The sequence below is a fragment of the Sapajus apella genome, unplaced genomic scaffold (assembly GCF_009761245.1).
Source record: "Sapajus apella isolate SASKATOON/1434 unplaced genomic scaffold, GSC_monkey_1.0 scaffold103, whole genome shotgun sequence".
Lineage (NCBI taxonomy): Eukaryota > Metazoa > Chordata > Mammalia > Primates > Cebidae > Sapajus > Sapajus apella.
Genome location: NW_022437043.1, coordinates 5816133 through 5827157, shown reverse-complemented (window position 1 = coordinate 5827157; position 11025 = coordinate 5816133). Strand labels below are relative to the sequence as shown.

Here is an 11025-nt window from a genome sequence, read left to right as displayed (position 1 = left end):
CGCAGGTGATCCCAGTACTTTGGGAGACCGAGGCCGGAGGGCCGATTGCTTGATCTCAGAAGTTGGAGACCAACCTGGCCAACATGGTGAAACTCCATCTCTACAAAAATACAAAAATTAGTCAGGCGCATGGTGGTGGGCACCTGTAGTCTCAGCTACTCAGCAGGCAGAGGTGTGAGAATTGCTTGAACCCGGGAGGTGGAAGTTGCAGTGAGCAGAGAGTTCCGGCCACTGCCCTCCAGCCCAGAGGACACGGCTAGACCCTGTCAGGAAAAAAAAAAAAGCAAAGAGACAAGGAGAGGATGGAAAAGAGCATTTACTGAGCTCCTACTGAATGTCATTCTGAAACCTCCAAGGTCACTTTGAGGGAGGCTGTCAGTAGTAACCCCTTTAATTCACTGAGACCCTGAGCCTTAGAATGATGAACTGAGCTGTCCATGTTCACATCACCTAGATTGAACCCATCTCCCTGGCGAGGGCCCGGCCCGGTTTATTTAATGAACAAACAAAAGTCCATCTCCTCCCCAAGGAAGAGAGATGAGGACCAGACCCCCATTGCGCCGCTGAGTCAATTTTTCCTGTCTGCTAAGGTAACAGTGAGGTCTGTTGCCCTAGCAACTGCCCTCCGACTGCCATGGCAACCGCCAGCTCTCCACCTTGCCCTTTGGGCATCTCCAAGGCGACGGAGGGCCGGAGGGGCTGGCAGCTCCCGGAGGATGCGCGTGCGTCGGGTGGGGGTTGGCGAGGCAGGGGGGCCCGGTTTCGGGCGTGCGCAGCCGCAGAGCGCCGCTGCCTAGCCAGCTTGCCCTGGCACTGCGCACTTGCCAGCCAGTCCGCCCGTCCGGAGCCCGGCTTGCTGGGGCAGCATGGCGGGGTCGCCGCTGCTCCGGGGGCCGCGGGCCGGGGGCGTCGGCCTTTTGGTACTGCTGCTGCTGGGCCTGTTTCGGCCGCCCCCTGCGCTCTGCGCGCGGCCGGTAAAGGTGCGACCCCAGTCCGGTGCGGGGTGGGGGTTGGGGGAGGATGCCACCAGCTAGGGTTGGGTTGGGGCTGCGCTACCTCACCCTCACTGGAGCTGGTTCCCAGAACTTGCGGAGGGATGGGCGAGGATGGCCTGGGCTCCGGCCGCTGGTCGGCGCCCAGGCCACGACAGCATACCTGAGAACCGGCTCGGTTTCTGCCTGTGCGGGTGGTGGTGTCCCTGGCGCCGCCGGTAGCCGGGCCCTGCCCACCTCTCCGCGCCCGGTGCCTGTGGAGCAGTCCGCGGCACTAGGGCGCTTTAAGAAAGGGCGCGCGCGCATCGATGTGTTTGCGTGTGATGTGAGGACAGCGGTGTGGAGGTGTCGTGTCCTTGAAAGTGTGTGTTCTTTGGTTTGAGCGCTTCCAAGTGTCCTACAAAGGTGCCACCGTGTGTCTGGGTATGTAGTGTGTGTGATACCGGGATACTTCTTGGCGCGATTCTTTTGTGGGGCCGATTGTTTTCTCAGTGACACTGTGTGTATATTTGTGAATCTTTATATGTGTGGTGGCATGTCCTATGGGCGTGTCTCTCCCTCTTCCCTCTCTCTCTCTCTGTCTCTCTCTTTCTGTGTGTGTGTGTGTGTGTGTGTGTGTGTGTGTCTGTGTGTGATTTCGATTTTGCTTGAGAGGGAGTGGTCTTCGCATCTCCAGGTCCACATTCCCCTAGGGGTTTTGTTGGACCAAGTGCCTGGGATTTCCTATGGATGTCCCTGAGGCTATTTCTCCTTTTCTTTGTGGAGCTGTGTCATCGTGAGGAGAGGAGCCATGATGTCTCTCTGCTGCATTGTGTCTTTAAGGATGGTGCATGTCCTTGCACCTGGGTGGCTTGGCGAGTGTAACTGCTGGAGCAGCTACGGATGTGAATGTGTGCAGGTCCTTGCATGTGGCTGTGGCAGTGTTGGGTTGCATTTGTGACATCTCCAGGTCTGTCAGTCTTCATGAGTGTGTGTGAGGCTGTGATTGCTGGTGAGTGTGATACTCCAGGGTGACTGAGGAGTGGGGGGCGCCAAGCAAGGGCACTTGCAGAGGCATCCTCCTCTAGTTCTTCAATACTGTCTGTGTCAAACATGGGAATTTACAAAAATAGCTACCTTATATCCGTGTAAGAATGTGTTTAATATAAATGTACAATATAAATGATGACAAAATAACTCCCCCGTGTACAATCACTAAGCTGAATAAATAGAGCCTAAGAGTTAGAAGCCCTTGTGTGCCCCTCCCCATGGCAGCCCCTACGCCCCCATAGTCCTTATTCTGTATCTTCTGTTCATTAATCCCTTACTTTTGTTTGTAGCTTATCACATATGTGTAGCTCTCAAAACAATCCATTGTTTAGTTTTTCCTGCTTTTGAACATCAAAATGGAATCATACTGGGTGACTGGTTCCTTGCAGTCACTAGGGGTCACTAGGAAGTCCTCAGGGTGTCTGGTAGTCTCAGGCAGTCTGTAGTGAAATTCTGGAAAAAAAAATTCTTGGCTTTTTTTTTTTTTTTTTGACTCTACTTTGGTCCGGAGGTTCATCCAAGTCTATGCATGTGGCTATAATTCATTTATTTTTATTGCTGCATGATATCATATCCTATGAGGACGTCATGATTTATGATTTATAAATGCATTCTCAGTTTGTCAGTGGACATTGGGTTGTTTCCAGGCTTTTCTCCTCCCCCCCCTTAAGCTATTATGAACAGTGCTGCCGCCATCTTTCATGAACTTGTGACCAGTAGTATATGTGCCAAAGCTACTCTGGGGTGTAACATCCCAGGAGTGGGTCATAAGATGTATGCATTTTTTTAGAGGTTGTTAAGCCGCTCTTCAAAATTACTTTTCCAGTTTAATTCTCAACAGCATAGTATGAGAGTTCCCATTTTTCTGCATTCATATCAACACTTTATATTATCATACTTTCTGACTTGGGTCAATCTTTTGATTATATTATGCATAGTATCTCACTGGCATTTTAATTTGCTTTCCCCTGATTACTAATGAGGTTTTTAATTTAATTTTCTGTTTCATAGAGACAGGGTCTTCCTCTGTCATGCAGGCTGGAGTACAGTGGTGTGATCTGAGCTCACTGTGACCTTGAGTTCCTGGAGTCAGGGGATCCTCCCACCTCATCTTCCCAAGTAGCTGGGACTATTTTGTTTTATTATTTGTAGAGATAGGTCTTGCTATGTTGACTAGGCTGGTCTCAAACTCTTGGCCTCAAGTGATCTTCCTGCCTTGGCCTCCCAAAGTGCTGGGATGACAGGCATGAACCACTACACCTGGCACAATTTTTCATATGTTTAGTAATCATTTTTGTGAAATAGGTGATCATGTATTTTTTCTATTTCTGTATGAGTTTGTTTTTCTCTTACCACTTTTTAGGAATTCTCTGTATCTTCTCTGAACTACTCTTTTATTGACTATTTGTGTTGCCGGCATCGCTCCTTTTAAACATATTTCTATGTGGCCTGTATGTTTCTTTTCCGAACCTTCATGGTCATTTTTTTTTCTTTTTCTTTGTTCTTTTTTGCATGCACTTAGGGCATACATGGTCATTTTTATCTTTTATTCCTTGCTTAGAATATTGGTACCCTCTTTTAGTTCTTTAAACTTGTGGAAATGGTTTCAAAACTGCTTGAACTGAAAATTTGTCATTGGATAATTTATTCTACAGATGAACTTGTACACATGCTAAATGATATATGAATAAGTTTATTTATATAGTTCCTATTGTCCACAATATTAATATGGAAAAATCTGTAACTGTCATATCTACCATCACCACTTCATGTGAAGAAACCCGGTCTCCAGGAGTGAGGATGGGGAGGGAGGAATTATGAGCGTCACCAAGGGATCACTGGCACGCTGTGGTGTGAGGATGGGGAGGTGTCTGGGGATCTTTGGTGGTCTTAAGTGTGTCTGGAGATATTTGGGGGTTTCTAGTGGCCTTAGGGGTGTCCGCTTTTGGTGGCATCTGGGATGTTTGAGGTCCACGGAGATTCCCGGGCTGGGAGTCCCTGGCTCGACAGACACTGACAACCTCTTTTCCCCCACCTCATTTTCCCCGCAGGAGCCCCGCGGCTTAAGCGCAGCGTCGCCGCCCCTGGCTGAGACTGGCACTCCCCGCCGCTTCCGGCGGTCAGTGCCCCGAGGCGAGGCGGCTGGGGCGGTGCAGGAGCTGGCGAGGGCGCTGGCGCATCTGCTGGAGGCCGAACGGCAAGAGCGGGCGCGGGCGGAGGCGCAGGAGGCTGAGGATCAGCAGGCGCGCGTCCTGGCGCAGATGCTGCGCGTCTGGGGCGCCCCCCGCAACTCTGACCCGACTCTGGGCCTGGACGACGACCCCGACGCGCCGGCAGCGCAGCTCGCCCGCGCCCTGCTCCGCGCCCGCCTTGACCCTGCGGCCCTCGCAGCCCAGCTTGTCCCCGCGCCCGTCCCCGCCGCGGCGCTCCGATCCCGGCCGCCGGTCTACGACGACGGCCCCGCGGGCCAGGATGCCGAGGACGCCGGCGACGAGACACCCGACGTGGACCCTGAGCTGCTGAGGTGCCCGGCAGGGGTTGGGAAGGGATCGGGCGCCTGCGTCCGAGGAGGACGAGGGCGAGGAACTGGGACTCCTGCATCCCTCGTGGAGTGCGAACCCCTAAGTCCTGGGGCCCTAGGAGTGAGGTCCTGGCTCCATGGAGTAGGGGCAAGGATGCCTGGCTCCGGGGGAGGGGACGGGTAACGCCCCACAGCGGACACAGCCTCACTGCATTGCGCTCGGCCCTGCAGGTACTTGCTGGGACGGATTCTTGCAGGTAGCGCGGATTCCGAGGGGGTGGCAACCCCGCGCCGCTTCCGCCGCGCTGCTGACCAGGATGTGGGCTCCGAGGTGCCCCCTGAGGGCGTTCTGGGGGCGCTGCTGCGCGTGAAACGCCTAGAGACCCCGGCGCCCCAGATGCCTGCACGCCGCCTCTTGCCACCGTGAGCATAGCCCGGATCCCGTCCACCGTGGGACCTAGGAGTGCCCCCGCCATCCCACCACCTGCACTGCTCCCCGCCAGCACGTTCAGAGCAACTTTCCCCGGCCAGCCAGCCCTCCCATCCGAGGATCCCTACCCACTGGCCCCACAATAAACATGATCTGAAGCAGCTCTGTGCTTGTCTGTGTTAGTGGCAGTTTCTAGGGGCCAGTGGTTTCCGAAGTGGTGGTGGCCCTTTGACTAGGGGAGAGGAGCCCCTACCCTGGGTCCTGCACTTAAGAACCATCACCTGCTCAGTCTATGCCTCTCCTAGGGGTGGAGGGGAAGGCATCCACATGGATAACGGCAGTGCCCACGCAGATCTTGTGTCCCCCTTTTAGACCTCACTTGGGTATGGGGATCCCAGGCTTTGAAACCGCTTTCAGGGCCTGCACCATCATCTTCCAAGGGTCCATCCTCCTGAGGGCCAAGGGGTGGCTTGTGTCACATGAGTAGAGCTTGAGGTGCTGGCTGAGATGTCGCAGGCACACATGAGCACCTTCTGATGAGGGGGAGAGAAAGGGAGGGGGCTGAGCACTGGGGGATCGGGAGGTCCCCATATAGGCACACTCTGGCAGACAGGCACATTCTGGTGGGGAACTCTGAGAAGGCTGAGAAATTGGAGCCTGAGCATCCAGGTCACTAACAGTGTATTTGCCAAAGTGGGAGGGTAGGGTGTATTTCATTTACTTTGTAAAACTTGACTAGTAATGTCTAAATGTTCACATATTTAGTCATATAGTATAGAGGCCTACCTGTACTCTTGCCGAGGCCCTGGAGATACTGAGGGTTGCTATGGTGGCAGCTGATTTATGGCCATGGGCTTTGCACTGGCCAGTCCCTCTGCCCATGGTTATCTCCAAGTTTTTGTCCAGATGTCATCTACTCTCAAGAAGGCTTTACTTGACCTGTCACCCTATTCCTTCACCTGCCTTTAATACATAGCCTCTATCACTGTCTAGCACGATATCATATCTATAAGGTCAGGTTTTTAAGTGTCTTGTTTGCCTCTACCTCCTTTGTATCCAAAGTATCACACAGTGGGCTCCCCCTGAATTTCTTGAATGAAAGAATTCTCACAACTCAAGCAACATTCTACCCAGTCTCACTCCCACCCACGTAACACTTGGAACGGAGGCAGCTTTGAAACCCAAAACACCATTTATTTAATTTTGCACAAAATCTCTCAACTTGACATAACAAAAGCAACACTAGGTACTCCTGTGTTACCAAAAAGCCCCTCACCAAGTGAAAACAAGAGAGGTGTCCATCTTTCCCTAGTATATGGAATGTGTCCCTCAAAGCTAGTAGCTTCAGGAGTCTCAAGTCAAGCGAACAATCACCCTGGCCTGGGGAGGGTCTACATTTCTTGGCCAAGACCTTCAGGCCACAGTGCAGCCACAGTGGCAGGTGGCCTTCTGGTGCCGGGTCTTCTCCACACAGGACCTTGCCCTGGCCTCTTTCGCCATGGCCTCCTTGACTCTCTGGATCTCATGGACCAGCAGTGAAAAGGCCTCCTCCACACCTTGCCGTGTTTTGGCTGAGGTCTCCACAAAGTGGGCACCCCAGCTGTGTGCGAGGGCTGCGGCAGCAGCATGAGCATCTCCAGCGGTGGTCACAAGGTCACACTTGTTGCCTACGAGGACAAGGGGCTGGGCAGGGTGAGGGCCCCAGGCAGCCCATATCTGCTGTAGCTGGATCAGAGACGAGGGGTCATCAAGAGCAAAGACGCCCAGCACACCATCACCGACAGCCAGGCACTGGTCACGCAGGGCTCTATGGACGGTCTGCCCTGCTGTGTCCAGCACGTTCAGAATGCAGTCCCCGCTGTCCAGGGCCAACTCCTTCCAGTAGGAATCCTGGATGGTGGGATCGTGGTCCTCCACGAAGCACTGGTGGTTCAGCTGGATGGTCAGCGCACTCTTGCCCACGCCACTTGCGCCCACCACCACTGCCTTGTACTCAGGCAGCTGCCTGCCAACGTCCCTGCAGCGTGCCTGACCCCAGTGGTTTTCCCCCTGGAGGGTAGGGCTCCATGTGGCCAGGCCCAGGTCGAAAGTGCCAGACTTTGTTGGCAGCTCCATGCTCCCAGCAGGCAGCTCAGGGTAGAGGTGTGGGCAGCAGTTTCTGCAAGTGGGAAGAGAAGAAGCAAGACAATCGAGGAAATCTTAGGGGAGACCATCTGAGGGCAAGGAGACAGTGAGGTGTCATTATTTCAACATTTATTGAGTGCCTATTGTGTGCTGATCACCTTCCAATTTGCATGCTATATATGCATGATTTATGCTGTTTTCTCTTCCCCTCCACCCCACCTCCCCGTCTCTCCTTCCCTCCTCACTCAAACAGACAATTGTGAAGGCTGGATTACTCAAACAGCTTTATTGAGATGTAATTTACATCCCATCAAGTTCAGCCAGCTAAAATGTCCAATTTAACGGGTTTTAGCACATTCACTAAGTTGTACAACTATCAACATAACTAAATTTTAGAACGGTTTCCTCACCCCAAAGAGAATCCCCATGGCCATTAACAGTTCCTCCCCATGGCAGAGGGAGGGCAGGATTTTGCCAGTTTTGGTCACCTTTGAATCCCAGCCCAACATGGTGCCTGCCAGAGAGTAGGGACTCAACATTGCCACCCCTAGAAGGTTTATGTTCTAAAAGGCAGAGGCAGATAATACAATAAACCAAATAAGTATGTAAATCATGTGGTCCATTAGCCATTATCATTAGAATGTAGTCTTTATTTATTAATTATTCAACATATATTTATTGCGAACCTACTATGTGGCCAGGACACGGAGGTGGGCAATAAACAACAAACTGTAGCCCCCATGAAGGTTATATTCTGGTCGGGGTGTGAGATAACAAACTAGATAAAAAAGTGGGCCGGGCACGGTGGCTCACCCCTGTAATCCCAGAACTTTGGGAGGCCGAGGTGGGCAGATCACCTGAGGTCAGGAGTTCGAGACCAGCCTGCCCAACATGGCGAAACCGCCATCTCTACTAAAAATACAAAAATTGGCCGGATGTGGTGGTGGGCACCTGTAATCCCAGCTACTCAGGAGGCTGAGGCAGGAGAGACACTTGAACCCAGGAGGCAAAGGTTGCAGTGAGCTGAGATCACACCACTTCACTCCAGCCTGGGTGACAAGAGTGAAACTCCGTCTCAAAAAAAGGAAAGAAAGAAAAAAAAAAGTGAACTGTATGTTAGTAGTGGGTGATAAGCATGCAGAAGGTGCTCAGTTCATGCCAGGCTTTTAAATTATACTTTTTTTTTTTTTTGAGACGGAGTTTCACTTTTGTTACCCAGGCTGGAGTGCGATGGCGCGATCTCGGCTCACCGCAACCTCCACCTCCTGGGTTCAAGCAATTCTCCTGCCTCAGCATCCCGAGTAGCTGGGACTACAGGGCGTGCCACCATGCCCAGCTAATTTTTGTATTTTTAGTAGAGACGGGGTTTCACCATGTTGACCAGGATGGTCTCGATCTCTTGACCTCTTGATCCACCCGCCTCGGCCTCCCAAAGTGTTGGGATTATAGGCGTGAGCCACTGCACCCGGCCCTTAAATTATAATTTAATCTTCATTCATTAATTCAAGAATTTTCTTTTGTGCCAGGCATTGTGCTATGGCAGTAAACAAAACAGACTCAAGACCCTGCCCTTGTGAGGATTACATTCTGGCAGAGAGAAAGAGACAATAACAAGGTAAGGAACAAGGAAGTTGCATGTTTGAAGAGGATGGGCACACAGTAGGTGGTCAATTAGTGTTAGTTATCAGTAGCACAACCCCATTGACTCAGTGAATGCACCTCGGTGTCCTAGGGCTCAGGAAGTGCTCCGCTTAGTGCATCCTAATGGCTGTTGCCACGTCTCCCCTCCGAAAGCCTAGAGCAGCGGCAGTTTGGGGGCAGATGGTGGTTTCGAGGTTTGGTGGAGTTGGAGATCCGGAGGTCGGGTGGGGGTAAGGACCCAAATAGGGATGCGGCTGAGGCGTCCTCAAGCTCTAAGGTATTCCTGGGAATGGTCACTGGCGGCGCTGGCCCAGAAGGAGGGGTGGGGATGGGATGAGGAGAGCAGGAAGCGGAGGACGGAGCTTTGGGGGTCCCCAACGGTTGGGGACAGGAAGAAGACCTGGAGGACTGGGGGAGGGGCGAGGCGGCGGCGGCGCACGTGGAGGGAGAGTTGTGCTCCTGGGGGTCCTGTAGGAGTGTCGGCCATCTTTTTTTTTTTTTTTTTTTTTTTTTTTTTGAGACGGAGCCTCGCTCGCTCTGTCGCCCAGGCTGGAGTGCGGTGGCGCGATCTCGGCTTACAGCAACCTCTGCCTCCCGGGTTCAAGCGATTCTCCTGCCTCAGCCTCCCGAGTAGCTGGGACTACAGGCGCGCACCACCATGCCTGGATAATTTTTGTATTTTTAATAGAGATGGGCTTTACCATGTTGGTCAGGCTGGTGATATGCCCACCTCAGCCCTCAAAGTGCTGGGATTACAGGCGTGAGCCAACGCGCCTGGCCAGTGCCTGGCCATCTTTAGGGATGGGTCAGGAGGCAGAGGCGGGTTTGAGGCTGCCTCCTAAGTCGGGGTCCGAGCGGCTGGAGTCTGGGGTTACCAACGGTGAGGAGGGGGAGCCCGGGACTGGACCAAGCGGCCAAGCGCAGCTTCCACCCCAGGTTCCCGGCGGGTCGGGGTCACAATGGCCCAGTCCCCGCGACGCTTGGGGAGACCACGGCCCTGGTCCCCACAGCCGCGAGGCGCAGAGGCGCGTGCCGAGGGGACCGGCCGGGGGTCTCGGCTCCTCTCGGTCCTTTCAAGTGGCATGGAGCCTCTGGAAGGTCCCAGTGGCCGCGTGCTCGGAGCCCCCGGGACCAGGTTATGGGGGTTTGCCCAGCTCACCCAGGCCGGCGCGCTGAGGGGTCGGGACCCGGGGTCAGGTTGGCCTCACCAGTCGCGCTTTCCCGGACGAGGCCGGGTGAGGTGCAAAACTCAGAGTGCAGAGGAGTCCCTGAAACCAGGACTCCACTTCGGGCTCGGTGTGAGTAGCGTAGCCTAGGCGCCCTGTCGAGACCCATCCCGACTCGGGTGAGACGGCCCCGCTTCCAGCCCAGGGCCGACATGCGTGAGGAGCCGCTCGCCTGAAGGCTTGGCGCTTGGGGGAGTGTCCCCCAAAGCCGGCATGGGGAGACTCCCAGACCTGGCAGGGCCAGGGCACGGGCGCCCCGCTCACCTGTGTCCGTGAGGAGGATGGTGCGCTGGGACGCTCTGACAGGCCTGGCGGGGGGCGATGCTGCTCTCCGGGGGCCCCCAGGCGGCGGGTAGGGGAGTGGCCTTGTGCAGCCGCCCTCCCTCGGCTCCTCAGGCCGGCCCCCCGCAACGCCGCGACTCTGCCCCCTGGGGGAGCACGGGGTCGTGCCCCAAAGGTGGCTTGCGTGCAGACATGTGGGTGCCACAGCGGCCTCTAGGGGTGCGCAAATGGCGGCCAGACCTCCCTGAGTCCCCTGCAGCGCCTCCTGTCGTGTGTGTGTGTGTGTGTGTGTGTGTGTGTGTGTGTGTTGGGAGGTGGGGGTGGGGGTGAGATTTTGACCAGGATGGCGAAGCTCTTGAGGCTGTGCCGCCTCAGCTGTTTTTTGGTGGCTTGGGAGAAAAGAGGACACTGACAGAGAGGAAGGGTCATTCCGTCAGGGAAGAGAGCCCCTGATCGGAGGCTGCTGTCAAGCTACACATTTCCGAGGCTCCCTTGCAGCTATGGCAACCACCTGCACAGTCCTGACCAATGAGAGGGCAGCAGAGGTTGTGGGTGGGGCATCTAGAGGGCTCTTAATACAGGGCAGCCCCAGCCCTTTCCCATCCCTCCTCTTCTTGACTGGGTGGGGCTGTGGTGGTCAGCTTGGGATCATAAAGTGGCCATGAAGAAAAGTCCTGGAAACCTCAGCCCCCACTCTCTTGAGCTGCCAAAGCAATTCTCACCACATGGGAGAAATCCAACTCCTAGACTGTCCTCCAATTTCCCACCTCTGGTCAATGG

General features: G+C 54.4%; 2 protein-coding genes across 2 annotated transcripts; one reads left to right on the top strand and one right to left on the bottom strand.

Moving 5' to 3' along the window:
* The first annotated feature begins 765 nt into the window (after positions 1–765).
* Positions 766–5135, top strand: PCSK1N (proprotein convertase subtilisin/kexin type 1 inhibitor). Its single transcript, XM_032258634.1, has 3 exons — positions 766–980; positions 4073–4545; positions 4774–5135. Exons 1-3 carry the CDS (start codon positions 867–869, stop codon positions 4967–4969), a joined length of 783 nt encoding a protein of 260 aa, XP_032114525.1. The 5' UTR covers positions 766–866; the 3' UTR covers positions 4970–5135.
* A 1033-nt stretch (positions 5136–6168) lies between these two features.
* Positions 6169–7925, bottom strand: ERAS (ES cell expressed Ras). The gene has a single exon (XM_032258633.1). It carries the CDS (start codon positions 7085–7087, stop codon positions 6386–6388), a length of 702 nt encoding a protein of 233 aa, XP_032114524.1. The 5' UTR covers positions 7088–7925; the 3' UTR covers positions 6169–6385.
* Positions 7926–11025: the final 3100 nt, after the last annotated feature.

Excerpts from the sequence above, each read along its gene's own strand:
- PCSK1N (XM_032258634.1), top strand. The coding sequence starts at position 867 with ATGGCGGGGTCGCCGCTGCTCCGGGGGCCGCGGGCCGGGGGCGTCGGC. Across the intron at positions 981-4,072 it reads TCTGCGCGCGGCCGGTAAAG|GAGCCCCGCGGCTTAAGCGC; the intron begins GTGCGACCCCAG and ends TTTTCCCCGCAG. Across the intron at positions 4,546-4,773 it reads GTGGACCCTGAGCTGCTGAG|GTACTTGCTGGGACGGATTC; the intron begins GTGCCCGGCAGG and ends TCGGCCCTGCAG.
- ERAS (XM_032258633.1), bottom strand. The coding sequence starts at position 7,087 with ATGGAGCTGCCAACAAAGTCTGGCACTTTCGACCTGGGCCTGGCCACA.